At 38.0% G+C, this 26,696-nt stretch overlaps 1 protein-coding gene across 1 annotated transcript in view; it reads right to left on the bottom strand.

Annotated features, from left to right (window-relative positions):
• Positions 1-457: 457 nt before the first annotated feature.
• The window catches only part of ptgfrna (prostaglandin F2 receptor inhibitor a), a 37,477-nt gene continuing 11,238 nt past the window's right edge, over positions 458-26,696 (bottom strand). The window contains exons 3-8 of the mRNA XM_016231106.1: positions 24,360-24,776; positions 14,410-14,832; positions 12,074-12,478; positions 9,992-10,099; positions 4,144-4,443; positions 458-1,450 (exon numbers count right to left, since the gene is read on the bottom strand). Of these exons, the coding sequence (XP_016086592.1) occupies positions 1,284-1,450; positions 4,144-4,443; positions 9,992-10,099; positions 12,074-12,478; positions 14,410-14,832; positions 24,360-24,776 (1,820 nt within the window). The 3' untranslated portion in view covers positions 458-1,283. The remainder of the gene's footprint in view (positions 1,451-4,143; positions 4,444-9,991; positions 10,100-12,073; positions 12,479-14,409; positions 14,833-24,359; positions 24,777-26,696) is intronic.

The following is a 26,696-nucleotide window of genomic DNA, read 5'->3' on the forward strand; positions in this document are numbered from 1 at the left end:
ATTTTTGTTGGTTTGCTATTGAGAACTAGAATGAGTCAGTCACTGAAAAACAAAACAGAAAAAAAAACGTATTGCTAGAGATGGTAAAACCACATAAAATTTCACACAACTAAAAATAAAAAAGAACAATACTTAAAAAAAAAAAAAAAGAAAAAAAAAAGAGAAAAACATCCATTTAATAATATCCATAAATGAATTAAAGTAAAACATCTTGGTGAAATTCCTTTTGACATTTGTCTATAAATGTGGCTCTGAATAGCTCTCTCACTCTGAGATACAGTAAAACAGCCTCTCGTTCATACCAACAGCTTCCCTTCTCAGAAAACACTTATCTGACCACATTGTGGTTAAAGAGAGCATCTGTACAAAAGGTGCGGGTTAGTTGTGTCAGTATGAGTGCCTTCTGACAAGAAAAATATGCATGTTCGGGAAACTGAGATGCATATTGGCATTTCTCTTTGTTTGTGGGCAGGAAAGAGAGAGTGAGGAATGAGTTAATGCCAACAGTGTGGATATCAGTTATCAGGGCTTTTGAAATGCCTGACAAGCAATCTTTAAGGCAGGCCGCTCAAAGCCAAGCCACAGATTGACAACCTGTTTGGCCCGTTCCCTCGAGTGGTCACTTCTGGATCCCAGAATGATGCAGTGCAGCCTTGAAGCACCAATCCATCAGCCATATTTCCTTTAGCCTGTGGATCAACACTACGCTCTACCGCAGAGAGGGAGGGTCATTCATTTTAGGTTCCCGACTGTTGGCGGCATAACTCTGACAGGCAGCCAGGGCGGGGGGCACAGCGGATGTCCGCAGACGATGTGACAAACAAAGCCTTTGGGAGTGCAGCGGTTTAAAAGGTCAATCTAAAATTCGAGTTTCTGCCACACTCACAACTGACAAGTTCTTGGCTCTTTCGTTAGAGTCCTTCCTATTAAATGCTATAAAATAATTAACTGTACAAACTGCAACATTGCTGGTTTGGCCATTGTGCAGCACCAAGTTTGTACTTAACGAAATATTTCATTCCTGGTGCTCTCATCCTATCAGCAGTCAGGATGTGTAGAGGGGAAAAAAAAACATTGGATTCTTTATTCCTGAGAATAATAAGTGTATTGCTCCCAAGTGGGAATATGGAGCCGTCAATTGGAGTGGCTCAATCCTCGGAGTGCATATAGACAGGTTCTCCATCTCGTATTAAGCAATGTGCATATCCACATTCTATCCCAAAGCATAATACATCAAGTCGGTCGAAGTGGGCAGGATCACAGCAGTGCAAAGGCGGACTGGTTTAATCCATCTCCAGGTCCATAAGCTTGTTACGGGGACGGGGCGTGTGCATGGGGTTTTTGGAGAAACAGCAGTGGGCGACAGCAAGACCCAGCAGCACTGAGAGAAGACCAGCGATCACAGCAGCAGCCAAACCATATACCACTGGCATCTTCAAAGATTCCCATACTGCAGAATAACAAACAGAATGATCACTGTCAATCACAAACTTTCATAAAGGCACCAGATATGAAAACATAAAAGCTATGGAAGCAAAGTTTGGGAGGAGCAGCTGGGGATGTTGATTTCAGAAGTGTTCCCGTAGTCTTTGACATAAACGGTGAAGAGAGGATATGAAGTCATCAATTTCTCACATGCAAAAGCATAACAATTTTTAAGAAATTTTATTTATGACAGACAAACAAAGCCTCCCAGAACTTTTTAGAAATCTCCAATCCAGATGGTCCGCCCAAGCTTGCTTTATTGGTAGGCCGTGGAAACCTTCATGAAATGTTTTGTAGCCGATCTTTCTCCTGTAGGGCCACTTTCTTGCAAAGTTTAGTTCCACCACAACTGCCTGCATGTTTCTAGTGATCCTGAAAACCTTGATTAGCTGGTGCAGGTGTGTTTAATTGGAGCTTAAGCTAAACTCTGTCGGAAGGTGGCCCTCAAGGAAAGCAGAATTGGACACCCCTGGTCTATACGCCATATATTGGAGTCATTACTAAAGTCTTTTGTAAGACCCCAACTAATACAACTTTCTGAGATTAATTTAATAAGAGTGGAGTCCAGAAAGTTTTACTTGCTTGTTGTGACAAGGGCATCAATTCACTCTTTTCCCAGTTTATCTAATAGAGATCAGGGCGATATTGAGGGAATGTCTGGATTAGAGCGGATGTGACAGGTCAGTGGGTCTAAAGCAGGGGTCTCCATCCCTGCTCCTGGAGAGCTACCATCCTGCAGACTTCAGTTCCAGCCCTGCTCCAACACTCCTGCCTGTAATTGTCAAGTAACCCTGAACACACTGATTAGTTGGTTCAGGTGTGCTTAAAGGGGTGGTTCACAGTTTTTTTTCTAGGCTTGATTGTGTTTATGGGGTGCAGTCTAACATGGGTTAATGCTTCGTTTAAAAAAAAAAAAAAATAGCCACCACACCGCTCTGTCCCTTCTCTGAGAAACAGGCTGATCTTTTCCTGTTTTTATGAAGCCCCGCCCTCAGAAATAGGCGATGGGCTCTGATTAGTTAGCTCAGTGTGTTGTGATTGGCTCAGCCATCACTAGTGCGTGTCTAAATGTCCCGCCCCTCACCGCATCGGCATGTGCTCCGGTTGTATTGTAAACAACGGCGTCGTTAATATTGCTAATCATTTTGAGCCCGATTGAGAAGCAGAGGATATTATTGAAGAGGATCGTGCAGAACCTGTGCAAGAACGGCTTTTAATGGTAAGCCTATGTTTTTTGTTTGTTGTTGTCTAATACTTTTAGATATGCTGTTATTTGTAAATGCTACTGCTTATGTTAGCTTTTAATATACGGTTTTATCCTGATTAAAGCTTTAATACAGTACGGCAAATGCACACGCGTCCATGTATAACGCTTCTCATAGCTATGTGACAATAAGTGTATAATTGGAACAGTTCATTGTTGGAGCTGAGCTGAATGAGAGAGAGAGAGATGCAGAGCAGCGGACGCAAGGAACAGTATTAAGAACTGCTGCTTTAAAACACTGATTTTTGAAACTTGTGAATCAATTAGAATCGTTAGAAGACAGAATCGCGATTCATATATGAATAGATTTTTACGTGCACCTCTAGTTTTCTCTTCCTCTTCTCTAAAGCAGCCTCGCCCCATTTGCTGCCTTTTCCCGAGGGCGGGGTTTATCTGGGTTTGTGATGTCACGAACCTGGGAAGTAACTCGTTGTAGTCCCTACCAGCCGTTTTTGTAGGCATTAAAGGGTTAGTTCACCCAAAAATGAAAAGTAGGCTGCGTTTTACTCACCCCCGAGGCATCCTAGGTGTATATGACATTCTACTTTCAGACGAATCCAGTCGGAGTGATATAAAATATTGTCTTTGATCTTTCAAGCTGTTTCATTGCAGCCAGCAGGTGTTGCTGACCGTTGTTTTGATCTCTCCCCTGCGCTTCTGCGTGTGTCACTTCTGAGCGGCGCATGCGCAAAGCCGACCTCATACGCCATTCCCCCGGAACTGCTTCCGTTTACAACAGTGAGCGCAAGCTAGATTCAAGTGATTATTACGTTTTGAATATGGATATTTTTCTTTAAAAAAATGCATCGATTCGCTACAGAAGGCCTTTGTTCACCCCCCGGAGCCGTGTGAGACACTTTTTTTTTATGGATGGGCGATTTTTATTTAAGTTCTTTTGGACTGAAGCAATGCAACACCCACTGAGTGGCATTAAACAGTTTGAAAGATCGAAGACAATTTTTTATATAACTCCGACTAGATTCGTCTGAAAGAAGAAAGTCATATACACCTAGGATGCCTCGGGGGTGAGTAAAACGCAGCCTAATTTTCATTTTTGGGTGAACGAACCCTTTAAACTGCTAGAATTTTAAAAGACGATATCTCTGTTTGCATTGAACTTTCAGCTTCGTAACTTTGCAGATATTGTTTATGCTCAAACAGCAACATTACACACTAACTAACGTTAAAAAAAGTGAAATCGCAATCAACCACCCCTTTAAATGGGGTTGGAGCTAAAATCTGCAGGACGGTAACTCTCCAGAAGCAGGGCTGGAAACCCCTGTTCTAAAGGTACACTTGCAGAGACAGGTTTTGCAGGCTTGCTTTCTTTTTCTCATGTATCTGGGAACTGGACTTTAACAATTTCCATCCCTAGACACAACCAGGATTCTTACATTCCATTTTGACAGACAGAAATGATGAAGTAGAGGTGAGGTCCTTCTCCTTGTTCCAGGCACCAGTAGCAGGGGACAGGAGCCAGGGTGTGGCGGTACAGTAGTATTCTCCCACATCTCTATCCTGAATCTTGTGTAAGCTCAGGACAAACGTGTGTTGGTCGGTGCGCTCCAGACAGGTGTCATTGGAGCCGGTCTTCTTAACCACTCCCCAGCGGTCTATACTGATGAGAGGTTGGACTCCGTTATCTACAGCCCAGTCTGTGTTCTGGAACCAGTGTACATCAAATGTCATATCACCTGTGGAACGGATAGAGTAAAACTAATTATTTAAGCCAGCATGGAATCAAAATTGACATTTAAACATCTTCTGTTTCACAATCTAGCGTCAAGTGTGATCAAGTGTTGCTCTACAATATTTGTAACTGAATATCCTGTTTCACTCACAAACATGTCTGATTATAGAAGGTAAATGGGTGGGATTCTATACTGACTTTAATCATGAGAGGTAGTTTCACGTGAATGCCAAGGTGGAGTCAATACGATTGTTCATAGGCGTTCTGTTGCAACACTCCAAACAGCCGTGCTGTTGCTGCGGCTTATTCAAGCAAGTGTGTGCCATAACCACAAGGGTATTCAAGTAGTGTATGGAAAGAAAACAAAGCTAAACAGTGTCTTTCAAGTGGTTCAATGCCATATACACTCCCTGATGATCCAGAGTGAGGCAGCAGCAGTCAGACAGACTCAAGCAGGCCTCTACATGCGGTCCTCACTGCTATGTGTGGAATCTCAATGAAGGCCATTGGGTAATCAGAAACTGACAACCATGAGCGCAGCTCAAGCCCACCACAGTTCACCACAGCATTCTGCTACTCATCAAGTAAAAACCAAGAGTACATCTCATAGCAGAATCCAATGTGAACAGCAGACAGCTTATGATTCTTAAAATGTATGGATCGTCATATTTATTTATGAGTTTGTGACAATTGTTGCAGAATTGTTTTAGCTATATCTTGAATTTTTTACACTATATACTGATTTTCGCTGACATTTTTTTTTATATGTACACTACCAGTCAAAAGTTTGGGATCAGTAAGACTAGTAATGTTTTTTAAAGAAGTCTCTTATGCTCATCAAGGCTGCATTTATTTGATCAAAAATACAGAAAAAAACAATAATCTTGCAAAATGTTATTACAATATAAAATAATGGTTTCTATTTTAATATCCTTTAAAATATAATTTATTTCTGTGATGCAAAGCTGAATTTCCATCAGCCATTACTCCAGTATAAAGTGTCACATGATCCTTAAGAAATCATTCTAATATGCTGATTTAGAATTAGAATTATCAATGTTGGCAACAGTTGTGCTGCCAAATATTTTTTTGGAAACTGCGATACTTTTTTCAGGATTCTTTGATGAATAAAAAGTTCAAAAGAACAGCATTTATTCAAAATATAAATATTTTCTAACAATATAAATCTTTGCTATCACTTCTTAATTTAACACATCCTTGCTGAATAAAAGTTTTAATTTCTTTATTAGTCCTTTTTCTTCAAAGTCACATGATGTTGTTCACGTGAGTGTGTTTTTGTGGTTATTCACAATTGATATTATAAACTAATTTGAACCAGTTGGAAATTATCACCTGAACTTTACCCCCTGAGTCACATCCTGCACTGGAGTGACAAAGCGTCTTTTCCTTTTCTCCCTGTTGCTAGTTACTCATGAATACTGTATGCACAGTTATCTGAGGTAGGAAATTGAACTGTGGTCAACAGAGCAAACATACTTTTGGAAAGGTTGGCATTTATGCATACATTTTTGGTGAAACTCTGTAGAATGGAATTAAAAATGTGAGAGACTAATTGCGTGGTGTAGTTTAAACAATAATATTTTGCAACAATGTGGAAGTCTTTATTGTAACCTTGGTTAATATTACTAAAATGTAATAATATCTTAACCTGAAAGCCTATATGCATGTGTATACAAGAATGCTGACATACAATTTTTTTGCTATATCACCTTCTCTATTATACAGTAATCAATTACCTTACAAATAAATCTCCAAATTAAATTTAAGATCCATACCAACCATGATGACTCTAGGAATGGGAAATTAAGCAAAGGCTTTGAAACTGTGGCCCTCAATAGCTTTATATACATATATCCTTTCATCAGTGGATGAGGAATGACAGGTCCTGACAAGCACTCATTTCCGGGCCCGAGGGTGGACGAACGGCATAAAGGCTGAGTTGATTGTTCCTCACATTTGCTGGATGATTGTGTCTTTTTCACATTTATGCTGTCTGTGGTGATTAATGACTGAACTGTACTTCCTCAAATCGACATCTAGAGCTGCAAGACATTATGAACTATGAGAGAGAAATGCATCAAAGCCTTATAAAGTGATTCTGAAACTACTCAATTTTACTTTTTTTAACCAGTTAGGCAACAGTGAATTAAAAGCCTTTAAATGATAATATGATGCTTGATGCTGAAGCGCTCTAACAAACAACCACAGCTGTGTTAGACCAGCTTCATATTATCATCTCATTCATAAAATCAAAATAAAGAATAAAGTAAAAGTTTAAATAAAAATCAAATAACATAAGTCAGATGGAGCAGCCACAAAATGACTATTAAGGTAGTATTTATCATACATCAAACAATTCCCGAGTGGGGAAAAAAAGCTATTATTATGAAAGCGAACACATATCTCATTGTTTCACAATGGCCTCCCAAATGTAAATCCCTAAAATGAAAAAAATTACATTTCAAAGGAGATTTTTTTTTGCTTCATAGTGCCTTCAGCCTATGAAATGTTTTGTGTAGGACTAAATACACTGGATGCTGTTAAACTGCACAGGCGTTTTCTATGAACCTGAGATCATAAGGAGCCTAAGGGAGCAGTACTGCCCTTATTCTCAACCACTGTGAACAACAACCAGGCCAAAATTAGCCTTAAAACAAGGACATGTTCTTTCTGCTCTAATCGAGCCCAGAATAAAAGAAGAAACCCTCTCAGAACTCATGAGTAACTCTGACTGTACTCATGGGTACTTTCATCTTCCGGCCTTCCGCTACCTTTCAGCTGAAGCACATGTTCTTGACTGCATTACTTGAGTACATTAGTCAGCCTGTGTGCAAGAACAAGCAATGTAGACATTAAGATTTATGAATTTCATTAAAAATTAAACATTGTAATGTGACTTCACAATACAGTGCTGTAGAGGAACAGTTCACCCAAATGTAGGTGAACATTTCATTCCCAACTCGTATTCTAATTTTTTTTTTTCAGTGGAACACAAAAGCAATCTTCACGCAGCTCATGGCAGATAATTCACACAAAAATTGCAATTCTAGCATCATTCACTTACCCTCATGTTGTTCCAAAACTGTACATCTTTATTTCTTCTGTGGAACATAAAAGATGATAAACAGTGTTCAATGTGGAAGCCATTGGGCTTGTTTGATTCCCAATGGTTTGGAACAACATGAGGATGAGTAAATGATGACAATATTCATTTATGGGTGGACTCTGTCTTCTGTTTGTTTTTTGCTTGTCGAACAAAACTTATTAAAGCTTTGGAATATAGTGAATGAGTTGTGTGGAAAATATGACATCAAACTGGATAAGAAAATGATGACTGAATTTTCATTCTTAGGTCAACTATGCTTTTAATAGGCAAATCCTCAGAGATGCACTGTCTATTTTTTTTTTGAATTTCATTCAACCATACGTGTGCAACATTTCTGACTGATATGATCACAGCAGGCAATGTGACCAACTGCAGCCCACAAACATTACACTAAACAGCCCACTAAAACAGTACATCCAACCACTCACATCTAATACAACTCATTGCATTTCCTGTAGAGAACAGCAGTGCTTGAAAGGCAGCAATATAACAGTTTTATATTTCACCGACAGGCAATTAGTCTCTCACATTTTTAATTCCATTCTACAGAGTTTCATAAATTGCAATTCTAGCATCATTCACTTACCCTCATGTTGTTCCAAAACTGTACATCTTTATTTTTTCTGTGGAACATAAAAGATGATAAACAGTGTTCAATGTGGAAGCCATTGGGCTTGTTTGATTCCCAATGGTTTGGAACAACATGAGGATGAGTATATGATGACAATATTCATTTATGGGTGGACTCTTTCTTCTGTTTGTTTATTGCTTGTCGAACAAAACTTATTAACGCTTTGGAATATAGTGAATGAGTTGTGTGGAAAATATGACATCAAACTGGATAAGAAAATGATGACTGAATTTTCATTCTTAGGTCAACTATGCTTTTAATAGGCAAATCCTCAGAGATGCACTGTCTATTGCTGCTTGACTCCCTGAGGATTACTCTTAAAGAAACACAATAGAAACAGAAACTTCTCTTCCTTCAGGACGATAAGCTTTTAAAAACCGAACAATAAAACCAGCACAAAAACATCTCTCGTTTCTCTATGCATTTTGAAAAGAGAAGTGTGAACATTGTGCTGACATGGATCTATGACTACAGCATGTGTGTGCGCCTGCCTCTGGCTACAGACTTGTTATGAGGAAGGAACGTTTTACGTCATGTTCTGAGTATTACCCAACATTCAACCATACGTGTGCAACATTTCTGACTGATATGATCACAGCAGGCAATGTGACCAACTGCAGCCCACACACATTACACTAAACAGCCCACTAAAACAGTACATCCAACCACTCACATCTAATACAACTCATTGCATTTCCTGTAGAGAACAGCAGTGCTTGAAAGGCAGCAATATAACAGTTTTATATTTCACCGACAGGCAATTAGTCTCTCACATTTTTAATTTCATTCTACAGAGTTTCACCAAAAATGTATGCATAAATGCCAACCTTTCCAAAAGTATGTTTGCTCTGTTGACCACAGTTCAATTTCCTACCTCAGATAACTGTGCATACAGTATTCATGAGTAACTAGCAACAGGGAGAAAAGGAAAAGACGCTTTGTCACTCCAGTGCAGGATGTGACTCAGGGGGTAAAGTTCAGGTGATAATTTCCAACTGGTTCAAATTAGTTTATAATATCAATTGTGAATAACCACAAAAACACACTCGCATGAACAACATCATGTGACTTTGAAGAAAAAGGAGACTAATAAAGACAGGTGGACATTAGGTGCTGATCAACAAACTGAATGTAGATGTTAAGAAGTTAAACATGGATATTGCTATTAAAACATGCCACCCAGACAGCCTACAAGGTCAGACTGGACTAAGGCAAGAAATTGAGCAGGAATGAACAGACACTAAAATAACTGGTGAAAAGCTAAAGTGTTTTACAAAAAACCTTTAAATAATTAAAAAACCTAAGAAAGCACTTGGTTACTTCTGAGATTCTGTTCCTTTTATACATCAGAATGTGACATGAAATGAACAGGGAAATTAAAGTTCACTGGGGATGAATCTCAAAAAATCTGTCAGGATGGAACATCAAATATTTTCAAATATTCCCACATTTCTGCACAGTAAATCTAATTCTCTCATTATTTCACTGTGTCCAAAAACAAAGATACAGTGATCTTAAAAAGCATTTGGACATAAACCACAATTAAAAGGAATGAATGTCATTGGATTAGACAACAAAACCCCAAATTATTTGATGTAAAAGAAATATAAACAAAAGGTTCAACAAAAAGAAGTTTGAAAGGTTTGAAATTTTAAAGGAGGAAAAACTCAAGTGGCATTTATTTAAATGCCATTTAGCTTGACTTTTTCATGCTTAGAAATTCATTTATCTTAAACGTTATATTATATTAATTGTATTTCTACAATATCTAGACATTACACAAACAGTACTTGCCAGTGCTCGGAGAAGCTTCCAGGATGGATATGATACACTTCATTTGGACTGTGTCCCCCGGTAACACATTGTTTGCTTCTGAATGAATGGATATGTTGAATACTGGGCCTGCATGAGAAACAAACATTTGCTGTTTTAAAAGAGTCAACTGGATGTTGAAAACTTAAATATTTGTAATATTTCTAAATATTAAAAACAAAATGAAAAATGTATTCAACCTTTCGTTTGAATTCATACACTAACATAGAGAGAGAGAGAGAGGGGCTCCCAAAACTTAGTGAGCTGCCTCACTATCCACTGCCTAAACAGTCTTTTAAGGTAGGATGCTAATTGAAATTAAACCTCAAAATGACTGATTTGTAAAACTCTATGTGCTACAAAAGAGAGACTTGCCTCTTAATTGATTTCAAAAGTTTGCCATTAGCATGTTGCTAAGTTAATGACGCAATATTGCACATAAAAATACGTAGCACACACAAATATTGGCTACAATGGTTCATTTGAATTAGTCTGGACTATTATTATAGATACTTAGCCATAAATAGATATTAATGAATGAGAGATAGAGAGCAGGGATGACATTTTATATTATAAACCTAGAAACAATTTGATATTTTAGCACTTTTGGTTCCATCATCCTGAAGTTAATGGACTTTTTAAATGGGCTTTTGGTTAAAAGCCTGAAGTAAAGTCTGTGATCAACACAAGTTCAAGATATTTTCATGCTTTATTCTACGACATGATATATACATCATTAATACCCTCTTGTGATTTTTTTTAAAAGCTTTTGCTTGTCATGAAAAATGTGGTTATTAACAAGTGGCTAAATGGCATTACAGAGGTCGTTGGGGACATTAAACGTCATCATGTCGAACAGGTAAACTCATACTCACTAGTCCACAGCCTTATTGCGTTTAATCTCGATCTTGCAAACTATTCTAACAAACTTTCAGGGAAATTATTTTTAGTGACAGTGATGGAAAAGTCATTAGTCCGTGGTGTAGTTCGTTTATAGCCTTTTTACGTCGGCCGATTGGAATTAGGCTATACAATTCATAAAAGTTGTGCTCATTTGTGAAGATTATCATGAGGAACAAAGCATGTAAGAATCAAACTTTTGCTGTGTGCACCTTCTATATATTAGTATATACTTCTGCTTGTGGCGAAGCTTAGCTTTGATTCTTCATGTGGCTTTCTCTTTTACCACCTGCATTATTATGGTGGTTGTCAGTATGTTAAAGGTACAAAACAGATTTTAATAGCAGTGTGCATTGTTGAATTTACTGGTTTACATTCAAATGTTCTTGTTTGTAAATTACAGTTTTATACAGTAAAATTTGCAGTTTTTGGCCGTAAATGTGTTTACAGTTTTTCTGTATTTTTTACAAAATTATTCTGGCAACCACAGCTGCCAAAATTATTTTGTAAAAACTACAGAATTTTTTTTACCGTGTGGGCTGGCCAACAAAACTGCAACACCACTCCAGCACTCAACATTTTACTTGTTTTGTCTGCCATCGTGGATTTATTTTTCCCATTATGGGATCACCTTCACTGTGAAGGATAGATTTGAATTAGGTCTTAGTTTAGCTTTTAGAACCAGCTTTCACATGGGGGCATGTCTGTAATGTTTTAAAATGCTGCCTATGAACGAAAGAGAGTGAGAGATAAAAAGAGAGTCTCTGTAGGCAGCAGGAATCTGCCCTGAGGGAGACACTATAGAGGTCTAGTCATCCAGAATCAGACAGAAAGAGGGGACTACAGAAAGTGTGTGAGAGGGCAATATGACCTCAGCTGTAAACATACCCTACAGGCAATTCAGCATCATCCTTTAGAGCAGTGGTTCCCAACCCTGGTCCTGGAAGCACCCAACACTGCACGTTTTGCATGCCTCCTTAATCAAACACACCTGATTCAGGTCATCAGCTCATTAGTAGAGACTCCAAGACCTGAAATTGATGTGTCAGAGAAAAGAAACATGCAAAATGTGCAGTGTTGGGGTGCCTCAAGGACCAGGGTTGGGAACCACTGCTTTAGAGTATTAAAGCTCACTAGTGTCTAGTGTAGTTAGCATGATAATACCTGTGTGTACAAAAGCGATCTCAATCTTATTGGACTCCGCACTGATGGCTTTGATCCAGTCTTGGCTCTGATCCCGTGTCCAGGCCGTGACGTCACAATAGTAAAACCCACGATCTGTGACCTGGGCCCCATACAAACGGAAGCGGTACTCGAGCTGCCCGGTCTTCTCCAGAACCACGCTGTCAATGCGGCTCGGCTCGCTCCACTCCTCTAGCTGCAAGACTGAGTCCTGGCTGAGTGACAACACTTTGCGGGACTTTCCTCCCAAGATCTCCTCAAAGCGGATGAGCACAGAGTAGCCGGGATTCTTCAGGTTCTGACCAGTCACCCGACAGCTCATCTCAAATGTGGATCCACCAGTCGAGGCTTCTCTCACACGATGGGCTACTACTTGCAAAACTGGAACTAAAAAAGATCAAATAAATACTCATTAAGCACAATACAGTTTGAGTACAATGAAATAACTTTCCACAAAGAGTATTACCCATGTAATATAATTGTGAGCAACATTTAAATTATTTTTTAGATATTTATATTTCGCAAGTGTTTGACAAATCCTTTTTTTCCTATTTCCCACAAACACATCAGTATCTGCTGTATGCCCATATTTGGAGGCTCTGCAGTCAACTAAAACAGATTTATTTGATAGAGATTTATTGGAAATCTTTCAAAATTATAAGGCTTCATCTGAACATCATCTGATCATATTTTGGTAAAGATTTGACCATTTTTAGGAATAGCTTCAAAATAGTTTCTAGATAACACTTCATGGATAATAAGCTGAGAGAGATAAAGGATTTAAGAGACCAAAATTGCCATCAGGAATGTTTAGACATTCCTCAATTAGTGTGCCAAATTTCATTTTTTTTTATACTATATTTCTAGAAATACTAAACAAAGAATACTAACAGATTTAAAAGATGCCATCGCTCCTTATTCAGTGGTTGCCACCATGTACATTTCGTCAGTATCAGATATAGTTCCAGAACACAGCCTAAGTGAGATCAAGGGTGCAATGGAGACGGTCCAGACCAAGACAGAGCAACCATTGTGAGCTAAATCTGTCTTCACATAGAAGACGCCATCACAAAACACAATTAAAGCCATTTACTCTAATCCCTTATTGAGAGCTTAAAAATGAGAGACATTGGAGACTTTCAAACAACAAGCTTTGATGCATGCTTTTTAAAACAGTGCACTAAGTGCTACAACTGTCACAGTTGCTGGGAGCACTTAGCTCATGGGGTAAAAATGAAATATCAGAAGAGTGACCACAAATCCTAAAAAAAGGCTGGGGACAGTTAGTTACGTAGTTGCTGAAGGCCAGAAACATACTATTTAAAAGTTTAAGAGGGCAAACAATTTTAGATAAACAAACTGTGCGGTTGATTTCTGAATGCAACACAAAATACGAGTTGCATTTTTTACTTTTATGCAATGAGCAGACAGTAGCATTAGTAGTCTTCTGCGACCAGTTTTCGCCTTGAGATCAATTCCAGTCAAAGTGGAGCAACGGTTTTAAGATAATATTGCTGATTCTTGCTACTTGAATAAAACACATCTGATTTGAAGGAACAGGCATTTAAAGTAACACTATAGACCTTATGTAGCTCTGCCTTTTTTCAGCGCTGCACTCATTAGCTGTTTCTATCCACCTATTTTTGTGCATTTTGGAATATTGCATTAAAAAAACACCGCTGGATGGAAACGCCAAGATACCCATACATTTAAAAAATGCACATTAAAAAAAACCTATGCGCACAATTGAGTATGATAAACTTTTTATCCGATAAGAACAAAAATGTGCATAAACTACAATGGAAACACATTTACGGAATAAATTTCACCATGCGCATCAAAAAAAGTAATGTAACTTTGCACGATAGGATGGGATAACTTGACTAACCAGCAGAACAATCTCGTTGCACAGCATCTGAAATGTTGTTTTGGTTATTCTCCACAATTCTGTTATCAAAGTATTTCTGTATAATTGTCACGAATGCGCTCCCAAACAGCAGGCATCCACCTCCGAAAGCAATGACAGCATTTATTGTGTTTCGTCTGCTCACACTGAGGCACAATTCATTTATCATATATGAACATTATTATATTCAGTGGCTTCTCCTACTTTCTGTAGTGATATTTAGTGCCAGTTTACCAAAAAGGACCAACAGGACCAAAATGTGTTGGCCAAGCACTCAGGTTTGCATACTTGCTTAAAGATCGTAAGAACGTTAAAGGATGTTAAAGTGTTTCATGGCCAGATTTACCAAATTATATCTAATAGACCTAAAAGGAAGCTTCACAAAAACAAAGGCCCCAAATTTAGAACTTACTCTTTGGTGTCCACTGAACAGTGACAGGCACTGTCTGGACCTCCTTCGCTTTTTCCCATCCACTTTGCTGAGAGGGCTTCCATACCGTTACAGCACAGGAATAAGAGCCCATGTCTGCGTCTCGAGTCTGAAGCATTCGCAAAATGAAGATGTTAGACTCTCTCCTGGTCACTGCTATGTCCCCACTGTCCAGCCTCTGCTGGTACTGACTGTCTGCAGTCAGCGCTCCTTGTTCATTCAGGGAGGCTATAGTGAGTTTCTTCTGAGATACATCTCCAGGCGTGTTTGTAGAGTAAAACCAGGTCACGCCCAGGCGGCCATCTTGGAGGTGGAGGAGGTCGACCACCTCACAGCGCAGTTCAGTGGGCTCGCTGGTGGACTGAGGGTTCAGAGAGGCTGTAAGGGTCACCTTGAATTGCAGCTCTGTGAGAAAAAGGGAACGTGAAGACAATCAGTCACAGACTGCGAGACATAAGCAACTTACAAAAAGTGACTTTGCCAGCATCTTTTTATGTGATTTCTAATGTATTCCCCAACCCATTGGTCTCCCACCTCAAACCCATACCACTGTTCAACAATCCAAGTAATGTTTTAATAGCACCACAAATCACATAATTTACACTTTCTGGGGAAATCAACTCACAAATGAAAAGAAAAACTGTAAAACAAAAAAATCATCACATTAGACTAAATTTAGTCTAAGTCCTTTAGAAATTAGTCTAATTTCACAAACCTGTCTTGCAACTCCACTCTGATTTAACTTCAGTACCAAAATTAACAATTTAATTCAATATTAATTCAGTACTGAGCCACCACTTGCATTATTTCAGTATTGATTGCATTAATGCTGTTCTACTCAAAGAATAATGAAACAAATGTATCACAGTTTCCACAAAAATGCAGAACAACTGTTTTCAACATTGATAACAAAAAATGTCTGCTTTTTTCTGAATGATCAGGTGACGCTGAAGACTGGAGTAATGGCTGCTGATAATTTGGCTTTGCCATCAGAGGGATAAATTACATTATATTACAGTTTTTACTGTATTTTTGAATACGTAAATACAGCCTTGGTGAGCATAAATTACTTTTCAAAAGCACAAAAACTTTTATTGTTTACTATGAATTGTTATATTTGTGTGTGCATCTAAGTGAAAATGATTAACTATTTTTTTCTTTGTGTTCATTTAGTGAACAAATTGTTAAATTGTGTTTTATTTCTTGTTTAAAGTGTTGCGTGAAACTTTTTGAATCTTGGTTCCGAATGACTTGGTTAAAATGTGTGTGGTCCCTGACTAAAAATAATCAATTGCCATTCCAGATCAAATACATCTCAAAAGTATGAACAGCACACTGAGATACAATTGTAGAACAACTGTTTTCAACATTGATAAAAAATGTCTGCTTTTTTCTGAATGATCAGGTGACGCTGAAGACTGGAGTAATGGCTGCTGATAATTTGGCTTTGCCATCAGAGGGATAAATTACATTATATTACAGTTTTTACTGTATTTTTGAATACGTAAATACAGCCTTGGTGAGCATAAATTACTTTTCAAAAGCACAAAAACTTTTATTGTTTACTATGAATTGTTATATTTGTGTGTGCATCTAAGTGAAAATGATTAACTATTTTTTTCTTTGTGTTCATTTAGTGAACAAATTGTTAAATTGTGTTTTATTTCTTGTTTAAAGTGTTGCATGAAACTTTTTGAATCTTGGTTCCGAATGACTTGGTTAAAATGTGTGTGGTCCCTGACTAAAAATAATCAATTGCCATTCCAGATCAAATACATCTCAAAAGTATGAACAGCACTGAGATACAATTGTATCAGGTATATCACCCAGTCATAGTGTCTGCAGAGGTATGGTAGTCGACCTAGTTTTTCGTCTCTGGATAGGAAGGGAAGGGCAAGGGTGCACATTCTCTCAATTTTCAGCTGTCATTGTTCAAGCTATGGTAAGCTCACACACACAAGTCTGGCTTTGTGTATTTTACACCAGGCCAGCTCACTCGCTGCCACTGCAGTCAAACATTGTGCCCAGCTGTTGTGTACTTCGAGAAAAGACACCTGTTTGTATGGTAAGAAAACACTTTTTTAGTTCTCTATTGTAAGTACTGTACTCCTAAAGACAAAGGACCTGAACTGATCAAATTAGTCTCTGCAGATGTTTAATCAGTTCCTCTAGTCCTTATCTTAAACTGACCCATATCACATTATACAAAATGCATGCTTCCTCCAGCACTGTGTTATCAATAACATCTCACAAAACAGCTATCATTGGGTTATAAAAGTAAAAAAGCCTTGTGCACATTGCATTTGGCAGTATTATGTAGCTTAGCTTTGAATAACCTGCTACAAGGAAATTTCCCAAGCTGAATTCACAGTGCAGTTAGAATATGCAAAACACCGATTAACATTTAACGTTGAGGGAGAAGACTTCAAAAATAAAGCAGCATGTTGCACAAAAATCCTTGACATGATTCTATCACCAGCGGCAAACAAGAGAAGAAAAAAAGAAAGAAAGAAAGAAGCCAGGAGTGTGCTGGTGCTCTGCAAGCACGCAATGAAGAGTATACAAAAACTGAACAGAGACAGAACTCTACGATTAACAGTTGTAATGTTTCACAATGAGCCATCAGAATGAAAGGCAGAGGAATGCCTCAGAAATGAGGCCTCAAGAGAGGAACTTGAAGGGAGGACTTTGCTACTGCCACTTTATAGAAGCACATTCTTTCATAACAAAGAAACAGGCCTACAAAATACACATACAAAATATTATATAATAAGAACATGGAATAAGACATTTCATGTCACTGGAATGCATGTCTATAAGTAAAATGTTTTAGTTGTTCCTGTGGTGAGACTTGACATCTTGAATGTAGATTAAATGTAACGTTAGCAAAATCTCATCGCTGTTCGTATAACTATTTTATGTTTTGGCAAATTGGAATTCGCATGAATTTCTGCGATCTCATTCATATGTTTTTATACTATCCACATCAATGACTCGTATGAAAACGTCACCTCGGAAAATAGGTTTACCTGCGAGACTGTGTTGTATGTTTTCAGCAATATCTCACTATTAATAATTAATTATCAGGGAGTCCTGACTCAAGTGAAGTGACTCACTAATTTACAGTTTCATTCATTGTTCAATAATTGAAAAATCTGCTGGGAATCCCTGAAAATATAATTAATCAGGACAGGAGACCTGAGAAATTTAAAGATAGTTTGAACCTTAGGAAAAAAAAAAATTCATTAACTATAAAAAAATATATTTCCTAGTGTGTGACCCCTCCACATAACTGAAAGAAAGGTCCAAGCAAATTATGCTTACTAGATTTTAGGGCTGGACAATAATTCAATATCAGTATGAAATATTTCAAAATGTTACTGTTTTTGCTGTATTTTGGATCAAATAAATGCAGGCTTGGTGAGCAGAAGAGAATTCTTTAAAAAACATTACAAATCTTACTGTTCAAAAACTTTTCACTGGTATGTTAGCCTATAGTATGAAGTAAAAAAATATTAATATTAATAAGGAGAGTCTGAGATTTATTTCACAGTGATTTCACATTTCTTGTTTGTATGAAGGCTAAATACCAATAAAAGGTGAACATTTATTTATTTGCGCCATTTTTTTCCTAAAATATTATATGGTTTTATAGGAGTAGGTTTCATAGCGTTGGCAAATTCATTTTTCATAAGTTTGTAGGTACAGACATCTCTTGTGGCCGTTCTTGACCGTTTTTATGAGGCTTTTTTAATAGTGTTCATATCGATATCAGAATTATATCGTATCGACCGAAATTAAGAAATATATCGTGATATCAATTTTGGCCATATCGTCCAGCCCTACTAAATTTAAAAGATAACTTTTCTGTACAGAAGCAGAATGCAGGATTTTAACATCCCCTTTCTTAAGATGAAGACACACCTTTGCAATCACTGAACTAATCCATAACCATAAACAAGGATACTTACTTCAAAGGTACTTATCTAATTATATCTGCTCTATAGCTAATGTAGCTTATACTTCTAAAACAGATGGCTCTTATGAAAAACAGTTTGTATTGTTCCTCGTTTGTAAGCTGCATTGGATAAAAGTGTCTATTAAAAGAACAAATGTAAATGCACAAAATAGCAAGTGTTAATGCACAAAATACCCTTGAAACATCCTCCAGTGTGACATGCAAAACTATTTGAATAACATGCCATTTTCATGACTTCATGTTGTACTTTTGTACTTTTCAAAATTTGTTACAACACATTTGAAATGAGCTAGAAAACAAAGTTTGTCAGCTTTATAGAGTCCAGCCCCACTTTACATACTGTATGTAAAACAGTTTTTTTCTCCTGCTATCATATGACACTGCAAAGCCTTAGAAACTGAATCTTCTTCCCTTACATTAGTTAAGCCACTGCAACTGTCAAGTACACCAGGAAAAGAACTGGATCAATCATTCACAGACAAACAACAGGTTAGAGATTATCCACCTCTGCTGAAACCAGAGTGAACTATGCACAGACACACAGAGTTAATTTACTTCAACACTGGACTGAAGAAAAAGAAAACTGATTCATAGTGACGGGAGTCTTTAAATAAAGTCATTAAACTGGCTTTGTTTTATCAAATATGACTTCCTAAAACACTGTCACCAAGATCTGCTTTCCATTTATGAAGGGTGAAATGCAGTGCACTCAGATAGGGCAGCCAGTTTGCTTACTGTTTGCTTGGTAAACTTCAAACATCCCTCACACATTGTAGCACTGCAGTCTGGAGGCCGGTAAGAGAGTCAGAGATAACATCAGGGCCAACAGCAAAGAAAACTGGCTCAATTACCCACAAACACACCGCTGTTAAAACTTCGTCCAGTACTTTCTCTGGTACTTTTGACAGCAGGTATCTAGTAATCTTACATAGTTTAAAGGTGAAGTAGGGAAGGGCAAGGTAGAGTATGCTGTGGGAGAAAGTATGTTTGCACGTCTGGAAGTGTTTGGGACGTTCTAGTCCCTGAGGGAGTTTCTAGTCTTCTAAGTCAGAGATAGAAACCAAAAAAGTGATTACTTGTGCCAGCAAATGTCATGCAAACTTATCTCTCAGTTTTCCATGCATGTTGTGTTGTCAGTAAACTATATCTAGCAAAATCTAAGATGGTGTGATCTGCACACCAGAAGGAATGTGGCCATCCACATGTTATCTTGACAACAAATGGGAGGACAGAGGTGAAATAAATCAGAGAAAAACGACGTATACAAACCAAAATGATCACGTTCATCAAATATCATATAACCTCAGAAGATTCAGAAGGCGTACGTCTAGATTATGGACTTCTTGTAATGATAACTTTATTATAGGAACCAATTCTTACTATTAACTGGTTTCTTATTAGCATGACTATTAATAACATATTGGCTGTTTATTAGTACTTATAAAGCATATATTTTGCATGACCATATTCATATATGACATACTTAACCACTAGCTATTAATAAGCAAAAAATTAGTAGTTTATTGAGGCAAAAGTTGTAGTTAATGGTTTGTTAATAGCTAGAATTGGACCTTTAAATAAACTGTGACTGTATTTTTGTCCTTTTGGATCTACATTGGGCATCCTTAGATAGTATGACTTTGAATAGAATCAGTCATTGCCAATATCTGTAATCCCCCAGGGCCTCTTTACAACTTTAAGTCAAACTGAGATCAAATTAACACATTTTCTGAAATGAGAGCCACATGAAATAACTTGGATAGGCAGGAGTGCTTTTAATAAAATACTATAAAAAGGTCACAGCTACAGTCTAGAAATCCCTTAGCGTCTGCTATCATTGTTCATAAGGCTTCATAATAGCAGGGACTTAGAAAGCAGCATTGTCTCCTGTCTGGTGTCTACAGGCAATAATTTCTCTTACAAATCCCAGCATAAATTACAAAGAGTTAAAGTAATGGTTTCTGTAACCCAGACAACTATGCTAATCTCAGGCTCAGACGGCAAACCTACAGTGCGTTTTCTATTGCATATTGCACACAAAATACAAATACCAGAGTGAACAGGTTTTAATTAATAATTTAAATCCTTTAAATGTGCCAGGTTGATATTACATCAGTTAGACAATCACTTTTTGTCTACCGTTAGCTTGATGATAACGGTTGAACTGAGTCTGCTGAAAATGCTCAGTTTGATCACTGATTTGGTAAACTGAAGCGCTCTTTTAACTTAACCAAACGCATTCTATATGAGATAAATCAGATATACATCAAATAAACACAATATTACAATGTACAATTGCACAAAAGGCTGCAAACGAACAGCGCGCATCTGAAGTGTCTCTGAAGGAAATAATGCATTATTTATCGGCTTTAAGATATCGGCCAAATTTTCTTATCAGGCCGATACCGATAACAGGAAAAATGAGCCGATATGGGCCGATACCGATATGGTGGCCGATATATCGTGCATCCCTAATCACTGATTCCAATTTCCGCAAAAGTTTTGAGGCAGAACAATTCCACCTGGTTTATAAGTGCCACTATGGCTATCACAGCGAGTCTTTACTTGATTTGAGAAGGTTGTTTTTTGTAAAACTATAAAAACTAAACTTGAACCTCATATACCGAATATGGCCATTGGCAAGCATTGTGGCTGGGGGAATTACCTGTAATAACAGCACACATCAATGTAATGAGTGTTTGGTCAAAACATGAATTATAACTTGCTTTAGAATTAAACATCTATTTAGCGTTTTAAGCATTCCTTTTTTAGTATTTCCTAATTTACTTAACTGCCTACAACAACTCTTTAAGTTCAGAAAACTCAAAAAATGCTTTCCTGCTGGTTGCTTTATTTTTTTAACTGAACATTTTACAGTGTAAAGGATGTTTGCTACCTATAGTCAATCAAAGAATGCCCTCTAAACCCAGCGCGCATCAGCTGCTCACTACAGACCAGAACAGTCAGGTTCTGGAAATAAACGTACCATTAATTAACTGATTTAACAAATAATGCTTTCAAGACAGATTTACTACCAGCTCTGATGTTAAGAAACAGTATTCTGCAGAAGGCAATTATCAGTGTAATTTGTGAATTTAATAAATAAAATTAACTTTAAGGGTTAGTTCACCCAAAAATGAAAATTAGGATGCGTTTTACTCACCCCAGAGGCATCCTAGGTGTATATGACTTTCTTCTTTCAAACGAATCCAGTCGGAGTTATATTAAAAATTGTCCTGGCTATTCTAAGCTCTATCATTGCAGGCAGTGGGTGTTGCAGTGCTTCAGTCCAAAAGAAGTGAAATAAAAAGCGTCCATCCATAAAAAAAAAAAGTGTCTCACACGGCTCTGGGGGGTGAACAAAGGCCTCCTGTAGCAAATCGATGTGTTTTTGTAAGATAAATATCCATATTCAAAATGTAATAATCACTTGAATCTAGCTTGCGCCAACAGTTGTACACAGAAGCAGCTCCGGGAGCATGACGTTTGAGGTCAGTGCTGCGCATGAGTCTCGTGAAAATCAACGTTTGTTTACAGGAGCAAAGTTTCATTACTTTAGCAAAGGAAAACCAGTCTCCTCTCAGCTTATATCGAAATCCTCTGACATTCTTCTTTATAAATCCTTGTTTTGTACTTCTAATAAGTGACCGTTGTTTTGTTTTGATCTCTCCCCTGTGCTTCCACTTTCGTCACTTCTTAGCGGCGCATGCGCAAATCCGACCTCCATATGTCATCCTCCCGGAGCTGCTTCCGTGTACAACAGTGAGCGCAAGCTAGATTAAATTGATTATTACATTTTAAATATGTAATTTTTTTTTTACAAAAACGCATCGATTCGCTACAAGAGGCCTTTGTTCACCCCCCAGAGCCGTGTGAGACACCTTTTTTTATGGATGGGCGCTTTTTATTTAACTTATTTTGCACTGAAGCACTGCAACACCTGCTGACTGCAATGATAGCTCTTGGAATAGCCAGGACCATTTTTAATATAACTCCGACTGGATTTGTCTTAAAGAAGAAAGTCATATACATCTTACAGTTGCTGTTGCCAATGAAATGGAAATTGTGGCAAAATTGTTCAGCAGTCTCCCATGAAATGTTGAAAATAATGTAATCGAGTATCCCTAGACTCTCAAAACTAGTTTTAAGCTTATTTCTAAAGATATATATTTTTAATTGCATCAGCTTATAATATTTATAAAAAAATGCATGAAAATGAATAAAAAAAAAAAAAGTTTAAGAACCGAGGCAAGGCCACTAATTTAAGGGGACATCACTGTTGTGCTCTAGATTATCCTACTGGAAATGTCATTACAACTTCTTCACAGTCTCAAGTCATCAGAAATGGAGAATAATCATATTTCGTAATAGCACTGCACATTTTAACAGAAGGCCATCACTCAGGGACTCACCACCAGGGCCGTTTCTAGCCAATTTGACGCCCTAGGCGAAATCCCTATTGCCCCCCCCCCCATATATATATATATATATATATATATATATATATGTAGGGGGGGGCAATAGGGATTTCGCCTAGGGCGTCAAATTGGCTAGAAACGGCCCTGGTGGTGAGTCCCTGAGTGATGGCCTTCTGTTAAAATGTGCAGTGCTATTACGAAATATGATTATTCTCCATTTCTGATGACTTGAGACTGTGAAGAAGTTGTAATGACATTTCCAGTAGGATAATCTAGAGCACAACAGTGATGTCCCCTTAAATTAGTGGCCTTGCCTCGGTTCTTAAACTTTTTTTTTTTTTATTCATTTTCATGCATTTTTTTATAAACCTTTAAATAACGTGACGCTCTGCCCTCTATGACGCTGCTCCCATTAAGCGCTGTTGGAAGGTAATGAATTGTTTCAGCATTTCGACACCTCCGTAAGGATGCATTTAACTCGACAAAGCGGTTTAATAAAGGTTGTATTGATCTCGTGAATTAGCGAATTTTACTATACAAATATTTTTTAATTGGATGTTAAAGTTTATATGGGAATATTACATGGCACGCTGATCCTTTTAACAATGCATTGGCGCAAAAAAAGCACACCTTTTGGACAAATCTCGCAACATGATTTATCAAGTGCCACAAATACTGCCTAAACAAAATACTGATTTTGTGCACTTTATTTACTGTACCAATGTTTTAAATTGGCCTTTGAACTTAGCTTTATTGCATGGCAAAAAAAAAGTGTTACGTTGCCAAAGCACTGACAGAGCCCACTGATCTAACGGCGTTGTTGAACGCTCCAAATGCAAACTTTAAATGCAACAATCAGGCAGCAATTGACAGCACTCTGATCCAGTGGCATACAGGTAGGGCTGCACGATTAATCGCATGCGATATTTAACGCGCATCTTGTCAGAAAGCCGTTGTTCACTGACGAGCTGCGCAAAAAATCGCGCGAATATGAACGTGGTTTGGCGCAGCTCGTAAGTGAACAACGGCTCTGTGTAGTTAATGCTGCTCGATGTGAAAGCCCGCAGGTGATGGAGATTTACCGCTGATTACAGAACCGGCTTTACTGATAAGATGCGCGTTAAATATCGCTTGCGATTAATCGTGCAGCCCTACATACAGGCATCGTCAGATTGGCAGTACTCTAGCCCAATAATGGGGGATCCAGTGGGGGTCATATTTCATATACATATACAGTCATATTTCAGGGTGACCTTGCCACTCTTTATCACAACCCTGCTAAAAGTGCCAGTGCGTGCGCTCATTGGCGCCCCTTCAGCTGGTGGCGCCCTAGGCGACCGCCTAGCTCGCCTATGCCTAGAAACGGCCCTGCTCACCACAATACCAGCTATTTTTTAAAGCACAACCTCATAATCATGTCGCTGGTAATGGAGTCATCAGTGTCCCTATGTTTTGTGAATCAAAACCCATAATTGTAGTCACAATCAACAAACTTACATGATAGTGAACTAAGGAGAGAATGAGATGTGACTCACCTGTGGGTGTAACAACCACCTTTCCCATTTCCTCAGACTTCTCCAGAATCTTGTGCCAGTTTCTTCCTTCTTCACCCTGTCTCACCCACTCTTGGGCCGTACACACATACTCCCCTTGGTCTGATGGCTTTGCTCTTTTCAGGACCAGTCCATAAAAACCACCTCCACGAAGGTCCAACTGAAATCCACCATCTGTGTAACGCCGAGTGTAGTTGCGTCCCACTTTGATCTTATCATCCGGCCCAAACGTCAAGATTTCCTCCACCGGGCTGCTCCCTTTCCTGATGGACCAAGTAACGGAGAGGAAGGTGTGCTCCGTGAAGCCCCGTGTTGCACTGCACTGGAGTTCCAATGATTCTCCCTCAGACACCGCTGACTTGGGAATGGCTGGAGCCACCTTCAGACTGTCACCGATCACTGGACACAACAAATGACACTTTAAAGCAGGCAGAAGAAGGGCTGTGTGTCAAAAGGTTTAAAAAGTGTGTGATTTCCACATCACCAAACAGACTTGCAAAAATAATGCTGAGACAAAACGTTTTCCATACACCACCTGTCTTCCACTGTTAGGACAAACAAGTAATCCCACTGTAATCTCAAACTCACAGTCTTGGTTTAGACCATATTGTTATATTTGACCCTGTCTGACCACTTGTAATTTTATTTGTTGCCACTAGGGCTGCAGAAATTACACACTTCCCTTCTAACAAAAGATCTGAAATCAGAACAAATAGAACATTAATGGGAAGAAGGTATAATATGCATGGGATTACACTATCAGTCAAAAGTTTGAGGTCAATATATATATTTTTTTTTTAAATAATGCTGAGACAAAACGTTTTCCATACACCACCTGTCTTCCACTGTTAGGACAAACAAGTAATCCCACTGTAATCTCAAACTCACAGTCTTGGTTTAGACCATATTGTTATATTTGACCCTGTCTGACCACTTGTAATTTTATTTGTTGCCACTAGGGCTGCAGAAATTACACACTTCCCTTCTAACAAAAGATCTGAAATCAGAACAAATAGAACATTAATGGGAAGAAGGTATAATATGCATGGGATTACACTATCAGTCAAAAGTTTGAGGTCAATATATATATATATATTTTTTTAAGAAATTATTACTTTTATTCAGCAAGGATGCATTAAATTGATCAAAAGTGAAACTCTGATGAACACTGGAGTTATCAACACTCTCATCCTCACAATTTGGTTTTGCTTGTTAACTGTGTGGTTACTAGCATCAGCTAAAAGAGCCACTAAGAGCCGGTTTGCATTCGACCCTTTACTTTTCTCACACTCTGCGTATGTCAGTGTCATAGTGAATGAAGCAAGCTCTCTTTGGCTAAAGTTTTAGGGAAATTCCTAATGGTGACTGCTTCCTTAACTGTCCTCTCTAAGGCCTGACACCAAGCAATTCCCAGAGGGAAAACAAATCTAGAAATGAAAGGAAAAGCTCACCCAGATATGAGCATTATCTCATTTACTGACCCAGAAAATCTACAAATAAAGCTGGATCAGTCAGATATAATCTTCAGATGTCAGATGTAACAATTCATTAAACATTTTGACCTATTCAACACACAACCTCATATTTTATTCTCCTTGTGTGCTTTGATTGTGCTATTATTTTGTTGTTGTTGCGCAAGAGTTAATTTTGTCCATCTCCAAAAGTGGAGTGGAAAAATCAGAATGCCGTCTTTAAAAAAAGCTTCAGAGCTCCTCCATTAATCTCCACAGACTTTTACTCTAGCCGACAGAACAAAGAATAAGTCTTTGTACTTTTGTCTTCAAGCCTTGCAGCGCATCACGTTCCATTTAAACTTTCAGTGCAACCTTGTTTAACTTTATAAACCTACTGTATCATATCTGATACAAAAAATAATATCCGATACATTAACAGGATCAAAATTTTGCTGAAAGAACTATTGTGCACAATCTTTACATCTACATGCCATCTGTCATCTGGTTGATAGTTTATACATTTGCAAGTAAAAGTATAACTGTAAAAGCATCTCCTTTCAGGTCATGGTTCACATGTCTTTTTGCTGTGAAATCTTTACTAATTTTGATGATGTAAACGTAAGAATAAGTTCTATATTTAGTAAAATGTCAAGATAACCCTTTATTGGACTGAAACAACTTGTGTTTATCTGATTATCCATACATATTTTTTGAAAAATTATATTAATATGTGATTATCAAATACATTAAGCTTTTGAGGAACTTTTATTTGTTCAGCTCTCAACCATCATTATATTGCATTGCATTATATGTTTTGCCCCCCCCCCCCCCCCCCCCCCCCCCCCCCCCCCCCCCCCGCCCCCCC

This window comes from Sinocyclocheilus grahami, unplaced genomic scaffold (genome assembly GCF_001515645.1).
Source record: "Sinocyclocheilus grahami isolate Dianchi unplaced genomic scaffold, SAMN03320097.WGS_v1.1 scaffold383.1, whole genome shotgun sequence".
NCBI classification, from domain to species: domain Eukaryota; kingdom Metazoa; phylum Chordata; class Actinopteri; order Cypriniformes; family Cyprinidae; genus Sinocyclocheilus; species Sinocyclocheilus grahami.